The sequence below is a fragment of the Megalops cyprinoides genome, chromosome 1 (genome assembly GCF_013368585.1).
Source record: "Megalops cyprinoides isolate fMegCyp1 chromosome 1, fMegCyp1.pri, whole genome shotgun sequence".
Lineage (NCBI taxonomy): Eukaryota > Metazoa > Chordata > Actinopteri > Elopiformes > Megalopidae > Megalops > Megalops cyprinoides.
The window spans coordinates 71,679,859-71,698,174 of record NC_050583.1 but is presented as its reverse complement, the minus strand read 5'-3'; the positions used below and the strand labels follow the sequence as shown (position 1 = coordinate 71,698,174).

Genomic DNA, 18,316 nt, shown 5'->3' with positions numbered 1-18,316 from the left:
GCCCCGGTCGTATGAAAATTAACCCTTTAGGCGACAGTAGCCTATAGTAGCCTATCCATTCAATTGCCTATAAAGTACACAAACAATGTAGCCTGCATTACCGGACTACGCATCAGGCTATTAAACTTTATACAATTAGACTATGGGCCTAAGACGTGGCACTGTCCAGTCTTCTTTGATTGAATGGGGGCAATTTTGGCCTACCTTTTCCTACGCAGGGGAAATAAGATCTGGTGTTTGGTGTGGTGCTTTAGATTGCTGTGTAAAAAAAGCACATCATCCACTGTTGACGGTTTCAGTTGACTCCTCCGCTCCTGGTGGTTTGATACCACAGTTCTCTGCGTGCTTCTTCAGCAATGAAGTGCCACATTTGCGCCTATCATACACAACAACTTTAAGACAGGTTTTACACGCTGTGAAGCCTTTAACAATGTTATTTTCGTTGTCTGAGATAACTCCAAATTTCTCCCACACATCGGACTTGATTTTAGCTGAGATATTGCCAACAACTTTAAAATCTCCACTCACTAGTGTGGTGCCTATCCTCCGGGTTTGGGCCAGAGGGACCAAGGGCCTTCCTCCACACTTCGGTGCCTTCTGGAAATAAATAAGAGTTCTTACAGAGTCTGATGTAATTAAGGTTTTGATTTATTGCATATGGTGATCAGTCATATACAGCAAACCGGGTTGGTCCGCGGAGCAACAGGTTACAATGCATTCGCAAGCATATCCCCAAGCATTCTGCCCTCCCCTCAACCTGCATCCATCCTTTATGATTTTCTCACTCCTCCTATCTCAGATTCCAACTTCCAACTCCTCCCAGGCTCCTCCTTCAAGATCACCCCATCTTCCATTTGATACACCATTATTTAATTTTTAAACTGTTACTGTTACCCCACCTAGAAAATCCCATAAACACCATAGTCATCAATTGTATATTATTCTTAAACATAACACTTCTGAAATTTCCCATTAATTCCACTCCACACCTATATGATTTTTAAACATAATTAAATAATACAGAGTTCATTTTATTTTTAAGCATATATGCCTGGAATATCACCATTATTTCCAGGCCCACGTTTAAATAATAAAAAGGGTTAAATAACTCAGTTAGCCAGACAGCGGTGCTGCAGACTGTAAGAAGGCACACAGATATCTATGTGCCATAAGCTACAAGGTTAGGCCTTAAAACAAAGGGTTAATGTAAGAACTAGGCCCCGTCTGGACACTGCCCAGGAGATGGGCCACGGGAACAAGACAAAGAAGAACTAAACCCTGCAAAGGGGGGCCGTTAGCTCAGCACTACTATAATGGGCAACTATGACAAATTGCAGTAAATCCACATACAGTTTGCAAGCATTTGTCAGTAGATGTCAGCTAGGCCAATGCAGGCAATCAGCTGTTATTTTCTAGCTGTATGACTCATAAAAGAAAATATAAAACTAAAATGGGATGCATTCAGTCAGTCAGAGGAAAAAGATACAATAAGTGTAGACCATGAACCAATAGGAGAAGTGTGGGGAGAGAAGATACAATAAGCGTAGACTATGAACCAATAGGAGAAGTGAAGGGAGAGAAGATACAATAAGCGTAGACCATGAACCAATAGGAGAAGAGAAGGGAGAGAAGATACAAGAAGCGTAGACTATGAACCAATAGAAGTGAAGGGAGAGAAGATACAATAAGCGTAGACTATGAACCAATAGAAGTGAAGGGAGAGAAGATACAATAAGCGTAGACTATGAACCAATAGGAGAAGTGAAGGGAGAGAAGATACAATAAGCGTAGACTATGAACCAATAGGAGAAGTGAAGGGAGAGAAGATACAATAAGCGTAGACTGTGAACCAATAGAAGTGAAGGGAGAGAAGATACAATAAGCGTAGACTAGGAAACAATAGGAGAGGATGGCATGACTAAGAAACAACAACATAGCGCACAAAGGTTCTGGGGTGACGTCCAAGGAGGGGCAATGCTGAAGGCAGTGTTAGATAGCACAACAGAGGACTGAATAATGTTTCCTAACCTATTGTCATTTCTAAAGGAATGATAGAAGCCAAGGTTAAATTACTCCAACTGGGCTGTGCCTGCTGCCCAGCCTCCCTCATGCAGAACCCATATGGTTGATGAGATTATCCACCAACATTGCACAAATGTCATTGGGAATGTTTTGTTGTGGTCAAACTCTTCCTCTTCCCCTACTGCTTCCTCTCCATTTCTCTTCTCCATTTGTTTGATTCAAGTTCATCTGTGACCTTTATTCATTCAAAACTGTGAGAGATAATTTAACAAACAAGAATAACAACACAGGTGAGGTGTGAATAAGGTCTTTTGACAATTGGCAATATGGTATTGGAAGTCTTATATTTGTTATGAATACAGGAGATTTCAGTATGGAAACTGTGCTATTAGAGCTGTGTGTAAAGTGTAAAGTGTAAAGAGTGACCTGGAATTGAAATTTGTATGAACACAAATGAAAAGTGCTTGAAGTTCTGCAGAAATGGTTTAGAGCTTTGATACAAGAGTTTCAACTTTTGATCTTTGTGTGTATGCTTGCAGTCACAGAGTGTGAACAAGTACAGAGTATAAACAATTGAAAAAATGATTTGAATAGAATGTCTGTGTGGAATTGAAATAGGAAAATCAGTAAGTAATTTACAAAATTAAATTCAGCAAGGAGGATATGATCTGAACAAAAATCACCTTTTTTATTCCAGTTCGAGGACAGGTTAAAAGAACATGTGATTCAGATCATCACATCATTCGGAAAGAATGAATCCAACCTTTACAATTTTGAGAAGACTCTGGAGTATATACAGAGAGAGGTAATTTTTAGTATTGCACTTATGCTTCATTGTGCTCCCCCCCATCCATATGTCACGCCAATGAGAACATACACGGAAGTGTATGTTTTCATTCGATATGTGAAAGTATTCACATGAGATATGTACATGTAATTATCATGAGCAAGGCTCTTGGTAGAAAAGAAAGAAAAACACTGTTATATACTTTTAATGCTTACAGATTCATAAGATGTTAGTATATTATCAGCTTCCTGAATACACAGGTAGATGAGTATGGTTCAGATTTACCAAGAACACTGATAAGGACTGCCATTTTACATGTGCAATTTTGCCGTGGACATCTAAACAAATTTTTGAAAAAAAAGTTGAAAATACCCTTTCCATTCCAAGTCGCGTTGTTTTATTATGCCCAATTCTTCTCGCTACAATGACATTACAATACATACAATAGCCATAAATTTCACATCTGTCTCCCCCATGTATTAACATGTGTGTGGACTAAACTTTACCACAGGTGCTTTCAGCTGTGGTAAATTGCATCAGTTGTTAGTTGTTTCACATCATCTATTAACATTTTCTCCTCCCAATATTTTGTGCTTTCCTGTGCTTTCCCAGCAAAAAAACTACAGTTCATGCATGTTTGACATTTAAGACATGGAACTGTCTGCACCAATTGAGTAGTACAGCCTCAGTGTTTGCCTTCTCCCTAATCAAATGTAAACTTTACCACTCACATTTCTTTGCTTTCTTGTCCTGTCCCTCAGATTCACTGCTGTGGATGGAGTGGGCCAGACGACTGGGTCAATCATGGAGTTAATAAACCTCCCAGCTGTTACCAGCCAGTCAATATCACAGTGTATCATAATCACTCTCTAAGTAGCATCCCTGAAATGAGAACAGGCATGAACAGACACGAGCTGCCCCACTCCTCATCAAACTACACCTCCTCCATTTATGAACAAGTGAGTCTTTGTAATACTAGAAATAACAAATCTATTATTATATTTCCCTGTAGAAACATTTCTATGTAGTAAAGTACTGAACCAGGTAATTTGTAATTATCCCTCTTTCTCAGGGTTCCCTCTAATTACCCCCCCCCCTTATCAGTAATTATCCCTCTTTCTCAGGGTTGCAAAGTTGTTTTCAAGAAGTGGCTGCAAGAAAACATGCTTGTCATTTTTGGCATTTTACTTGCTGTGGTGCTGGTGGAGGTGAGTGGGAGATTTCACATGAATTTACATATAGATTTTCCCCAATGGTTAAGTTATTCTGAAGAAATACAAATATTGAGAAGTATTATTGTAGTATCACAGTTGTAGTACAAATTTGTATATGGATATCACAACAAAAGTAGAAATCTGATTTACATACTTACCAGGAAATTTGTCTTGAACAGACCTGTTTTTTTTTGTGTCCAGCCAAAATTTCAGTTAAATATGAAGGAAAGACAGTGCTGGAAATCATGCAATAACAAAGAAGCACCAGCGTTTTGCATTAAGCAAACGCAAAAAAAATCTAGTCATTTTAACTTTTATGACAAAAAAAGGTTCACCAGAGGAAGACAGGATAGCAGTAGCGGAGCTTAGCAGTGTAGCCTACCATGGAGTGCTTCACGGCCACAGCTACTTATCTACGGATTGTGGCAATAAAGTAAGTGCGAAAAAGAGGTGAGAAATGTCAGTGTTAGGTTGCCCAAATTCATTAAGTTAAATAGTTGTTTATAATCTATTATAATACATCTAATCATGTTTTCATTGTTAAAGGGAGTATACCTTTGGACATATGATTAGATTTTATACTAGATTTTAATCAGACAGTATATGTTTACACGTTAAAGTAAAAAAATCTATTTAATGTAGAAAGGGACAGCAGCAGACAAAGGAGTCCAGAGTAAGTGCAACTGCGTCAGGGAGTGCGTCTGCGTCAGGACAAATATAGGTCAAAGTGTCCTGGTTTTTCACAAACCAAAGGTGGCAACCCTACAACACGCACACACAACTCACAAAGATATTCATTTTTTGTAAACCGTAACACATAAACACACAGTCAGGAATGATGGAAAAGGTGGCATATGCATGCTGAAATGAAAATCTCACAAGCATAAAAGAATGAGGGATATGTAGCCAGCATTGATCATCCTTCTATTATTGTGGTCTGTTAAATTAGTTGTGTGATTTTAGATTTTATTTAAAAAATCTGATAATAGGTAATCTTGTAGGACTGCTAATTTCTAGCTTCAGTGTGACAGAGGGGCAGCCAAAGATCCACATGCACATCCAAGGCTTCAGGTTAACAGCCCCTGACTGATTTGGCCTATTCATTTTCTCTTCAACAGCAAAGACTGTGAACTTAGCAAATCAAACCCTGTGAACTCTGCCTAAACCTTTACCAAGGATGATGTCATCAGAAACACAGTGAATGGTTGCTCCTTTAGCAACAACAGATAACTTAGATGCAAAAACCAAGGCTTTGGAGTAATTTATTGAGAACAAATGAAAAACATCTTGTTTTTGCAATGCTTGTGGCTAGCATATTTTACCTCAATCACATTCATCTCACCAACTGTCCTAAATCTTCCATGAAGGCCCCCATGGGAAATAGTCATTGGGCGCATGATTGTCCATTTGCTAATACACTTCATTTACTAATACAAATACAAGTATGTAGCGGTTGTTTGCAGTACATGCACCACAGGTAACTCACTTTTAAGTAAGTCAAGAGTAATCGGGCATATTCTTGAATCTACAAGAAAATATAGACCAGCTTACCTCACTATCATATCGAAGCCAGAAATACAGAAAAAGATGTAGAAGTACAGAAATAAATGTGGAAATGTAGAAAAAAAGGAACATTTATTTATGCATTTTTCCTCAACTTGCATTTATCTTTAGATATATCTGCTTTTGTCCTGCTTTGTAAACTTGCAGAAAACCATATTTATACCTGCATATAATGAACAAACGTATACAATATGATGAACACTGGCAGCAGGTAGTTTAAAACCAAATCAATTGAGATGGCATTTAGAGACTACTGTGTTCTTGTGGGTGAGCCCTTGAATCTCTTAAACCAAAAAACCTGCAAGAATATTATGGTCACCAAAATTGTTCAGTCAAAATGCACCTACAAGAGTCTTAGTAGCATCCTACCAACTAGCATACAGAGCCATTTGGTACACAAACTAGCATAGGATTACAGAAGAGTTCATTCTGGCTGCTGCCACTGACGTGATTTCAACCAAGCTTTGTGAAGCGACTCCTTAACAAATTAAATCTTTTAATTTGTTAAACAGTTACAATTGCTTGTGATTTGTCAGAGGAGTTGGAAGACAAGCTCTCTGAAAAAAAAGTCATGACAAATGCTTTACCATCGAAGTGCATGAAGTCACTGACAACAACAGAGACTATTTGATATGTGCAATACATTGATATCACATCAGTGGAAAAGGGATTTGCTTTTTGTCAATTTCTGTCAAACCAATCAACAGCTGATGAAATTTTCCAAATCCTAGATAAGTTTTATCATTATTTGAAATGGGAGGACTGTGCTGGGTTTTTCACAGATGGAACAACAAATAATGGCAAGCAAACATATTATGGCTGTGGGCAGCTATACATCTGGAGGCACTGCATGGGCTTTTGATGCATACCATGATTCATAAAGAGGCACTAGCATCATGGCAGTGATCCCCTGAGTTAAATAATGTGTTGTTATTAGTGCTGCAAACTACATCAAATCAAGGCCTTTTTTGAAAGACTATTTTCCATGATTTCTGATTGGGAGCTGAGCACAAACCATTTGTCTTTTATTGAGATTCCTGACAGCTTGGTGAAAGGTGTTAACCCATGTATTTCTGGTAAGGGGGAGGGACATAGACATTTCAGAATCTCAAGACATTCACTGAAACCAATAAGAATTCATGAAATCACATTAATTCCGTATGTACGGGGTCACATTCTAATGCTGACAACACAGAATATTACTGGATTTGAAGCCCATTCAGCAAAATGCTGCCTGGTGGTTTTGTACAGTTTTGTAGTCTCTTGATCATCACTTGTAAAGTTGTTTTATGTGTTGATAATTTACTTTGCACAGGATACTGATGCTAATCTTACAACTCAACTACAATTTTTTCTCTTTCTCTCTCTGCCTCCCTCTTACTATCTGTTCTTAGTTCATCCAATGCATTTGTCTCTCAGTATTCTGTTCTCTCACTCACTGTCATTGTAATTGCTGTCACCGCCGTCCAAAGCCAAATGACAGGCTTTTCCAGCCTTCAAGGTCTCTGTTTTTGTGTTTTGCATTTCTTGCATGGTCTGTGAGGTTGTAGAAGCTTAAAGGGGCAGTTAATGTGATTGCTGTGGTACTTTGTCCTTTAACGTAACTTTTTTTTATCCTTTTAGCTTAACTTAAAAGTAACTTTAAATTACAAATTTAAAGTCAGTTGCTTAAATTTGCTTAAATTTCTCAATTAAGGACAACGTACCAAGGCAGTTATGTTGAATGTCCCTCATGTCTGTGTGTGGGTTATGTGTGTAGGATTTGAGTGGAGTCTTAGCTGAAATATTTGTACATATTTTTATGATCAAGCTATCCTGGGCTAAAAAACAAATGATGAAAAATGGCTGTGAAAGGGAATTAACTAGCGTAACCTAATTGTGTGTTGTGTGAGAATGTAAACAAACCCAAAAGTGGCACGAGGCAGACCTCCCAAATCAAAATAGCCAAGGTGAACCAACTCTTGAGATTTCCCCTTGACAGCATGGTCTTCTGGGCTCCATCAGCCACTGGAGCAACTGCAGTCGGTGGGTTTGATGTTTGGTTTAATTGTTTTTAAAAACAATGGCTCAGAAGCAATAGCCTAATTATTGGCTCCAGGGAACTTATGGGGATCCAGTGACTCTTGCAAGTACACACCAAAAAAATAGCATATCAATTGACCTAGCGCTACAGCCATTGGCCACATAAGAACAAATTGCATGCTCCTACATCCGAACTGCTTCAATATCTCTGCCCACTTCAAAGTGCCAATATAGCTTTTCCTCCCCCTCTTCTGGGCAGTGGTCCATGTTTTCATGCTTACCTGGAAGGGAGTGTACATACGTGGTGGGACTGTGACCCAATCCAAATCATATTCATTAGCAAGAAGGTAGGCTTCTGGAAAGGGCTAAATTGTCATCATAATGTTGTTATCATCCACATAGAACCAGACAACGCATTTCATTGATTTTAATTGAAATCCATTTTTGTCATTGATTGCAATGGGATGCCTGGTATCCTTGTGCTAACTTGAATTGGACAAGAAGGGATTTTAAGAAAAATATTTGATTGGTGGGGTGTTATTTTGGCAAATGTTTCAAGTTATGTTTCATGCTACTTTAGCATCAGTAGTACCAATGAAGAACATGTGCACTGTAGTATATGTTGTTGCTTCCCATGCACAAAAGACATATCTTAATGTTCACATAAAAATGTGTACAGCCTTTGTTCAGTCTTGATTGGACCTTTTCAAGCTTTCATTGGTACTGCTACTGCTTTCACATGATCCATAACTGCATGCTGACTTTCTTTGCATGAGACTTGTGTTCAGTTGCTTGTAAATGGGTGTTCAACAGGCCATAGTCCTTGCCTGTGTATTTTTGTCCTGCTTTTTTTGACAGTCACTGACATTTGTCTTGTCTCTCAATCACATGCAGAGATTTTTACATGGAGTATTGGCAAGGTAGACTTTCCATTGAGTCTCTTAAACATGTATAATGCAGTATCCAGCGCATGTCTTGAATATAAATCAGTAATATATATCTATGATTACATTGGGTGTGTTAGAATTAAAATGTCTTTTGAATGAATTATGTCTTCTTAAGGCATTATTAGTCTCTCGCAATTAGGTTGGGTAGCCAAACCCGGTGCCAATATGGCACGGGCTCCTATACGATTGGTATCTACCGGACCGAATTGCAACGCAGATTTCTGTCCCTCATTTTGGTGCCACTTAACAGTCAAATACAGTCAAACCAGTGTGCTTAGCCGTTTAGCGCGTATGCTAAAACCGGTGCGATTAGAACACTAGATTGGAGAATCTTATTTTGTCTTTGAGGAAACAGCGATTTAATGTTAAAAAATATAGCAAATGCTAACTGAAAACTGTGAGAAGCTTAATAACGCTAATGAAAGCACAACGAACCATGTAACGTAACACGCACGCTACATAGCATAAGTTACGTGCGAAAGGGTTGTTAAGGTGCTAGGTTTCTTCCTGTATTTTTTTCCCTTTATGATATTGCACGCCTGTTTTCCGAGGCCATGTAAAATGCTTCCAGGGGGAAAAACGTCACTCATATCTATTCCATGTTGATATCACAGCAACAGCACTATGCTGCTTCCATGTGGTAGATAGAAACACATGGCTACAAAAGATAAAGAATAAAAACATGTGCTAACAATGCGAACATTTGTTAAGTGTTTTGTATTTATTTATATTTATATATTTAAGTATCTTTTAAACTGTTAACAGTTAATATATTGTTCAATTTCAAGTTCAAATTTGCCTTAGCAATAAAAAAGCTGTTCTTTAATGTCATCGACCGTCGTTTTGTGCTTTTTTAAGTATCGGTTCAGGCACCGTTTAGGCACCGGTACCGTTTTTTTTAAAAAATCGCTTCAGCATGGGTATCGGAAAAACCCCAAACAATACCCAACCTTACTCACAATACTACAGTTAAGTGCATTTGAGTACATTTAACATTTGTCCATTGAACAATAAACAATGCCAGAATGTGTGCTGAATCCACATATATCTCATCTTTATGAGTGGTGTGAAATTAAGCCCATCTTTTCCCTTGAGAATATACCAGCAATTTTAAGTTTTATACATAAATTGAAAATGAACAAAAAAAACTAGAATGAAACTGCAACAATCTAGGATAGTCGTTCTCAATTTTTTTTGGTTGGCAGACAATTTAACTGGAAAATCTGCCATAGACTAAGTATGTAAACCCTGTTGCTACCCATGAATGAATGAATAAATAAGTAAATATGCACTTGCTTATTTATAGGTACACATTCTACTCAAATTTATTATTGTTATCGAATTATTTTCTTTAAAGTGGCAAAACAGTCACTGTACCCATCCTATCCTCTGTCAGTTTCCAGTTGTCCGTATGGTGTACTAATTGTTCAGTGCCTGAGGGTGCTTAATCAGTGACTCTGCATTTCTGACACACTTCCTGGGTACCTGCCTGATTTAATGCCTGATTTAAATAATCCTCCACTTAGAGTCAGTTTTGGTTTTATTGCCATACGTACAGTGCTGTAGCAGTTGCTCAAAGCATTTTTGGGGTTGCCCGACTGGTGAGTCAAATAAATGAATCTTTTAGAGTAGTGAATCAGTACATATGGCTCACTGGAAAACATTTATTCAGTTACAAATTGCACACCACTAGCTACCCTGGTTACAATAACTAGCTATAACACAGCAAGCTAGCCAGCAAAGTATGCATCTAACTGCCGAAAGATAGAATACATAGCTAGCTGATTATAATAACCAGATTGATTTATAACTAGCATTTTATAACTGCTATCTTGTAATACTTGTAGCCGCTCATTATACTTGTAACTGTCTGGAAGTTACAGTCTTCACTAGTAACTTTAAAAAGAAAGTAATATATACATTATGTAGCTTTATATTGACAGGGCCCATAAACATCTATATATATTTATTCATTTATGACCAATTATTTAATAAATCTGTTTCCACTTGAAAGACCTTTGTAGATCGCTAGTGGTTTGCAGACCATGCCACTAATCTAAAAAAAAATTTTAGTCTTTAATTTTTAAAAATCTTTAATGCTTTAAAGCTGTTAAAAACAGAAGCAGTTCTGGTAAAATAATTAAAACAAAAATGATGTCGCTGTGTGCATTGCACTGTGAATATATATGTATATTAATGCCTTATACACAATGACCCTTGTTTTTATTCCTCTCTTTCTTTAGCTCTGTGGTATGACCCTTTCGATGTGTCTGTATAGGCAGATCACCTTGGATTATAACATGCTGACGCGCTACTCCTAAATCAAGAGTGGCAATGGGAGACATCTTTGTACATTGGTCTTTATGTAACAGCTTCAAGAAACTGAAAGATTACCAGTTTCCAAGAAGTTTTTATTGTAAGTTAAGAATTTTCCCTGACAGTATTAAAATTACGTTTTCATTCATGAATAAGTTTTGTTTCTATCAAATTTTGAATACTAGTTTGAATACTATGATGATGTGTATCGGTTGTACTGTGTGTCTAGCCCATGTAAGCTTCCATTGGTATGTACACTATATGGACAAAAGTATTTGGCCACACCTGTTAATTATTGAATTCAGGTGTTTCAATCAGACCCATTGCCACAGGTGTGTAAAATCAAGCAACTAGCCATGCAGTCTCCATTTGCAAACATTTGTGATTCAAAATGGGTCGTTCTGAAGAGCTCAGTGACTTCAAGCGTGGTACTGTGATAGGATGCCACATTTGCAAGACAGTTCGTGAAATTTCATCCCTGCTGGATATTCCACGGTCAGCTGTAAGTGATATTATTAGAAAGTGGAAGCGTTTAGGAACAATGGCAACTCAGCCATGAAGTGGAAGACCACGTAAAATCACAGAGTGGGGTCAACGGCTGCTAAGGCACACGGTGCGTAAAAGTCGCCAACGCTCTGCTGATTCCATAGCTGAAGAGTTCCGAACTTCCAATGGCATTAATGTAAGCACAAAAACTGTGCGACGGGAGCTTCAGGGAATGGTTTCCATGGCCGAGCAGCTGCATGCAAGCCTCACATCACCAAGTCCAATGCCAAGCGTCGGATGGAGTAGTGTAAAGCACACAGACACTGGACTGTGGAGCAGTGGAAACGTGTTCTGTGGAGTGACGAATCGTGCTTCTCTGTTGGGCAGTCAGATGGGCAAGTTTGGGTTTGGCGGATGCCGGGAGAACGTTACCTGCCTGACTGCATTGTGCCAACTGTGAAGTTTGGTGGAGGAGGGATAATGGTATGGGGCTGTTTTTCAGGGTTTGGGCTAGGCCCCTTATCTCCAGTGAAGTGCAATCTTAATGCTTCAGCATACCAAGACATTTTGGACAATTCTATGCTTCCAACTTTGTGGCAACAGTTTGGGGAAGGCCCTTTTCTATTCCAACATGACTGTGCCCCAGTGCACAAAGCAAGGACTATAAAGACATGGTTTGATGAGTTCGGTGTGGAAGAACTTGACTGGCCCACACAGAGCCCTGACCTCAACCCCATCAAGCACCTTTGGGATGAACTGGAACGGAGATTGCGAGCCAGGCCTTCTCATCCAACATCGGTGCCTGACCTCATAAATGCTCTACAGAATGAATGGGCACAAATTCCCACAGAAACACTCCAAAATCTTGTGGAAAGCCTTCCAAGAAGAGTGGAAGCTGTTATAGCTGCAAAAGGGGGACCAAATCCATATTAAAGTATATGTATTTGAATACAATGTCATTACAGTCCCTGTTGGTGTAATGGTCAGGCGTCCAAATACTTTTGTCCATATAGTATATTTGATATGTACCCATATTGCGTGTATGGTTGAAAAATTCCAGGAATTAAACTAACTGAAACTGAATTAATGGGAATTAAGGTTAATTGTGGAGAATTTATGGGAATGAATAGGTTTTTTTTCAGCATCAGCTGTCATTCATGTCTTGTCATAATTTTTAATTGCAAATGGTTTTCTTTAAGTGATTATTAGTAATTACCCTTCATTTACCAAATTTTGACAGGGAGTTTTGATTCACAGTTGTCATATTGAAAGACAAAACCTCTCAACGTGATTTATAGAGAATGCTATCTGCATTGCTGTGGTGCATAAAGGTTTCATGTTGGTCATCTATTGAAGTTCACCCTTTTGTTTATTATGTCACAGAAACAGTTTTGTCACAAAACAGTCACAAAACAGAACTTGCACCAGCGATGCCTCAGACCCTCTGTCAAAAAGACTGTGATAGATTCAGTAACTTAAAAAGTGAAAAATGTTTCTTGTAAATATCTGAATAGTGTTCAAGTATTGATGTTCAAGATTAATTTTGTAAGTTAAACACCTAAAATAAATTCATTTATTTGTTGTTGTTGTATTATTGTTTAATGCATGTCACAGCCGCACTGTGGTGCACGTTATCGTTTGCAGAGCCCATGCAAAATTCAGTTTTGTTACAGCCATAGCATTGTAATGCATGTCAATTTAGAGGAATTTCCAAGGGATTGTGAAGTATAGCTGACCCATGCTGTCTTTCTGGTGATGTTTTTTTAATACTTAATTTATTTAATGAAATGATGCATTGCTTACCTATGAAGTGTGGCAGATGAAAATTTTTCCTAGAAGAAACTTTTACTTGTGTCATAAATGTGGATAATCCCACATTGCATGCATTTTTGAACAAGCATGTGAAATACAGTGGGGCAATTACATCAGCCAACCAACCTAAGACAACCTCTAACTTGCATACAAACAAATTAAAAGAACTGGTCAAAACATCTGATAGCATGGGAAAGACCATTATGTTTTACATAATGTAGTTCTGCAAGAAAAATCCATCACTCACAATTTTGAAAGTCGTCCTTGCTGACACAGCATACCTTTCTACCATGCTAGTCCTCAGTTGCAAATGGCATCAAGAAATGTTAACAAGATTTTGAGATTGATTTTAATAATATGATTTAATAACATCACTGCATGTATAAAAATGCAGGGTGGGCCCAATTGCCCCTTATTTTGGCTACCATGGCTAGAGGAAGAGATCTCCATGAGTTTGATAGAGGGGTGGTTGTTAGGACACATTTGGCATGAGCTTTGGTGAGGAAGACTGCTGGACTTGCTAGTATTTCACAGGAACGGTGGCTAAGGTAATGTTAACATGGAAGTCTGCGGGAAAGACTAGGGGTTGAAAGCACGCACTCCTTCACCGTGATGTTTATGCATTGCTTTGAGATGCAGACACACAGACAGACAGAAGAACAGACACAAAGACATGAACAGACACATACAGACGCACACACACACACACACACACGAACAGACTCACACACACATGCAAACAGACACACTAACACACACACACAAACACGCACACACACGAACAGAGACACACAAACACAAACAGACACACACACAAACAGAGACACACACAACACGAACAGACACACAAACACAGACACACACACACACAGACACAACCACGAACACACACACACACAAACAGACACACACACTCTCACCAACAGACACAGACACACACAGACATACACACATGCACACACAGGAACAGACACAAACATACACATGAACCGACACACACAAACAGTCACATGAACAGACGCACAAACAGACACACACAAAGACATACACACACGAACAGACAGGCACACACAAACAGACACACATACACAAACACAGACAGACACACACACACACAGAAACACATGAACAGACGCACAGACACACACACACAGACACATGAGCATTGTAAAGAACTTAAAACAAAAACCAACCCTAAATACCTACACACATACAACTGACTACAACAGGAAAAAAGTGTGGCAGAGCCAAACAAAACCTAACTACACTGACTACCTTAACACATACAAAAGTGGCACCCGCCTCTAAACTAACCCTATACAAAGTGAACACTAACACGGGGATCCCCACCTTACCTGCCCTCCTCCCACGATAACCGAATGCAGCCAAACCAAAAACACGATCCAGAATCACAGTCAGTAAACGATGCAAAAATCAAACACAATATAGGCAAGTTTGGATAAGCAATTAATGAAACAGCCAGACAGCACCCCAAGAATCCGGCATCTTTAAATCAGGGCGCCCCGTTTCTGGTTGGCCAGGCCGGAATGAGGAGGCGGGACGCAGCGCAGCGGGATACCTGCGTCAGGAGAGAGCGGGAGAGGAGAGAGGGAGGAAAACCGAGACGCAGGCGGCCCAGACTCCACACACCCAGTGCACCGCACGTAACACACACACACACTCACACAAACACACGCACACACACACGCACACGTACAAACACATGAACAGACACACACAAACACACACACATCAACAAATAGACACACAGACACACACACATAAACAGACACACATGAACAGACTCGCACACAAGCAAACAGACACACACACACACACACACACACACAAACACAAACACACACACACACTCTCACACATACAGACACACACACAAACACAAACAGAGACCCACACAAACACACACATACACACACAAACAGAAACATACATACACACACGAACAGAAACACACACACGCACAAAGGAACAGACACAAGCACACACATGAACAGACTCATATACAGGGTTAGGTAGTAACAGATTACTTGTAATCTGGATTTTCAAATCACAAAAAATAAGTAACTACAATCAGCCCAGATTACATTTGAAAAAACGTGCAATTAGATCATAGTTACATTGTCAAGGATTACTTGATTACATTTTTGATTACGTCTTTAAAATATGGCAATTCTAAAATTATGAAACTTTTTTTCATTATAACCAATGCTATTAACTCATGAAAAGCGCGTCTGACATAGGCCTTCAGGGTTTCTTACACAAATGCTCCACTTTGTGGCAGGGGAAAAAACAAACAGTGTTGAGTCAAAATGAAAGGTTCAAGCAGCAGCAGTCCCTCCAAAATAGCCTTCCATTCCTGGCAATATCGTCATCACTACAACTTCAAAAATGTACAACACAAGAATGTCTATGTCACAGAAATAAAGTTGCTGTCATCCGCAAAGACATCAACTTCAAATCTGAAGAAACACTTAGAGGTAAATTTCCTTCTCAGTTAGCTAGCTAACGTTGCAGAAAAATGTAGCTTGGGTGTAGAATTTTGTTTCAACTATTTTCACCGCTGTGCTCATCAGCTTATTTGCGTCTGCCACAGTAGTATGGTTGACAATGGTAGCGATGGTTTAGCTCAGTAGCTAACATACAATACTGAGCACATTATGGATATTGGATCTCGAAAATATGGATCTTGCCCAATACGATTGTATGGAGTCAGAGCACTCCTGTTGCTAGCTGTAGTCTTGTTCAAGGCCTTGATGCTCGCGTACAGGGTGACCAACAAAACTGCACCTGAACTCAGAGCTGAAAGTACCTGAACTCAGTGCTGCAACTCTATGTTCCCTCCTGACTGCTACAATCTGCTACTGCCTGGTGGTCCCGTCGCATCGTGTCGTTAAATCACATCCGTTCTGCTGAGTCCCTCTCTGTCTTCAAGAAACATCTGAAGACACAGCTCTTCTGCTCTCACCTGAGCACTTCCCCCTTATCTCCAACTAAACTATATTAAAAAAATGTAACGGTTTTGTTGTAATGGTTTAATACAGATATGCTGAACGGCAAATTTTGTTTTAACCCTTTCGCATGTAACTTATTTGTTACGGTATGTAGCACGCGTTACCTTATATGGTTCGTTATGTTTTCATTTGCGTTAAGTTTCTTATAGATTTCAGTTAGCATTTGCTGTATTTTTAGAGTTAAATTGCTGTTTCCTCAAAGCCAAAATTAGCTAGAATTTCTCCAATCTAGTGTTCTAATTGCACCAGTTTTAGCATATGCACTAAATGGCTAATCACACCAGTGTGAATGTACGTGCGAAAGGGTTAAAATGAAATTTGCCATTCAGCACATCTGCGTTTGCCATGCCTTTCAGTAATTCAGCCAGGTAAATATCTGCGCTGGAATTATGGAAGGAAGTTGCGGTCAAACTTGATAATATGATTAATTTGCGTTAAAACATTAAGGCGTTAAAGTTTCCAGATTAATCGCAAACGAGTGTTAACACGTTAACGTTGACAGCCCTTCTAGTTTGTATTCACGTTGTTGCACGGAAGTGACGACTCTCTGTCGACCAATCAACGGACGGCAGTGGGTGTAGCTCCATCCTTTACAAACCATACCACCGTGCTTGGTACCCCAACAGAAGGGTACCAAAAACCAGTACGGTACGGTACGCTTATTTTGGTACGGTTTGCAACTTTTGATGATGGAAACACAAATAATTGTGTACCGTACTATACCGAACTGTACTGTACTGCTTGGTGGAAACGCACCATAACACACTCTTTAGCTTTACCTGCTAGTTTGTAGCTTGCCTGGCTAACCTTCGGAACTTTGTCATGCAGTACTTCTAATATTGTTGACTCCGTATGGTTTTTCGCTTGTGTTGTATTATACCTCACTTGTAAGTCACTTTGGATAAAAGCATCTGCCAAATGAAGAAATGTAAATGTACACACACACACACAGACACACATACACACAGGTACAGACACAAACACATACACACACAAACAAACACACACACATACACACGAACAGACACACACACTCTCACCAACGGACATAGGAAAAAACACACACACACACGGACACACACACACAGACAAACACTCACACTCACACAAACACACACACACACACACACACACTAAGAGACATATGAACAGACACACACACTCACAGATACACACACACACGATCAGACACACGAACAGACACACACACATGCGCACACACACAATCATATACACACACACACACAAACACACTCACGAACAGACACACACATACTGTCATGCACTGTACACAGGTAATCACACATTGCATTTTCTTCAGAAGCCTGGCTCTTTGGCATTGCAGTCAAGCTGCAGGTACCCCATAGACTCGGGTTCAAGGCCGGGTAGGGTGACTGCTCTCGCACTGCTCTTGCCCTTTGCTACACTGTTATTATTAGTGTGGTTTCCCGAACCGTTTGCTCTACAGACACCAAACCCATGCCACAACGACCTGCTCATTTACCGTTGGTGTGCTTGTTCTTTTATAGTTCTATACTTTTATAATTTTAATGATATTTTTTAAAAATGGCTCTAATTTTACCCTCATTCAAAAGTATAGCATGAACAGCGAGAGGATTTCACTTCCGCATTTGAACAATACATTTTTTAAAATTGCGATATCTCTGTTAATTCTGGCTCTACACGCAGAACAGACCAGGGGGGAGGGAGACGGCAACTCCAATAGTTTGCCTGTATGGTCAATGATGCAAACAGGCAACCACGCATTGCATTTTCTTCTGGAAATACACACAAATCTAGTTATAGATATGAACCTTCCTTGGGATGAATGTATTGAACATTACAAAAAAGCTACATCTTTTCTATTTGAGAAAAAACAAGTTTTTAAAATGTTGACAGAGCCATTTTGTCACTTTATTGAAATAAAATTTATCATCATAGAGTGCTCTTATTGTTATTTTCAGCTGAACAAATTCTGCTACATGCCAATTTGCATCTCTAGGACAAAGGTTCTGCTACTAGGTACTAACAACACTCCCTAGCCATGCAAATAGTCATGATATTCATAACATAAGTAGCTAGCAAGCTAGCAAATACAAGCCAAGTAGCAAGCAA

At 39.3% G+C, this 18,316-nt stretch overlaps 1 protein-coding gene across 1 annotated transcript in view; it reads left to right on the top strand.

Annotated features, from left to right (window-relative positions):
• The window catches only part of cd37 (CD37 molecule), a 55,176-nt gene extending 44,193 nt beyond the window's left edge, over window positions 1-10,983 (top strand). Inside the window, exons 6-9 of the mRNA XM_036520752.1 lie at window positions 2,720-2,827; window positions 3,571-3,768; window positions 3,934-4,017; window positions 10,799-10,983. Of these exons, the coding sequence (XP_036376645.1) occupies window positions 2,720-2,827; window positions 3,571-3,768; window positions 3,934-4,017; window positions 10,799-10,876 (468 nt within the window). The 3' untranslated portion in view covers window positions 10,877-10,983. The remainder of the gene's footprint in view (window positions 1-2,719; window positions 2,828-3,570; window positions 3,769-3,933; window positions 4,018-10,798) is intronic.
• The last annotated feature ends 7,333 nt before the right edge of the window (window positions 10,984-18,316 follow it).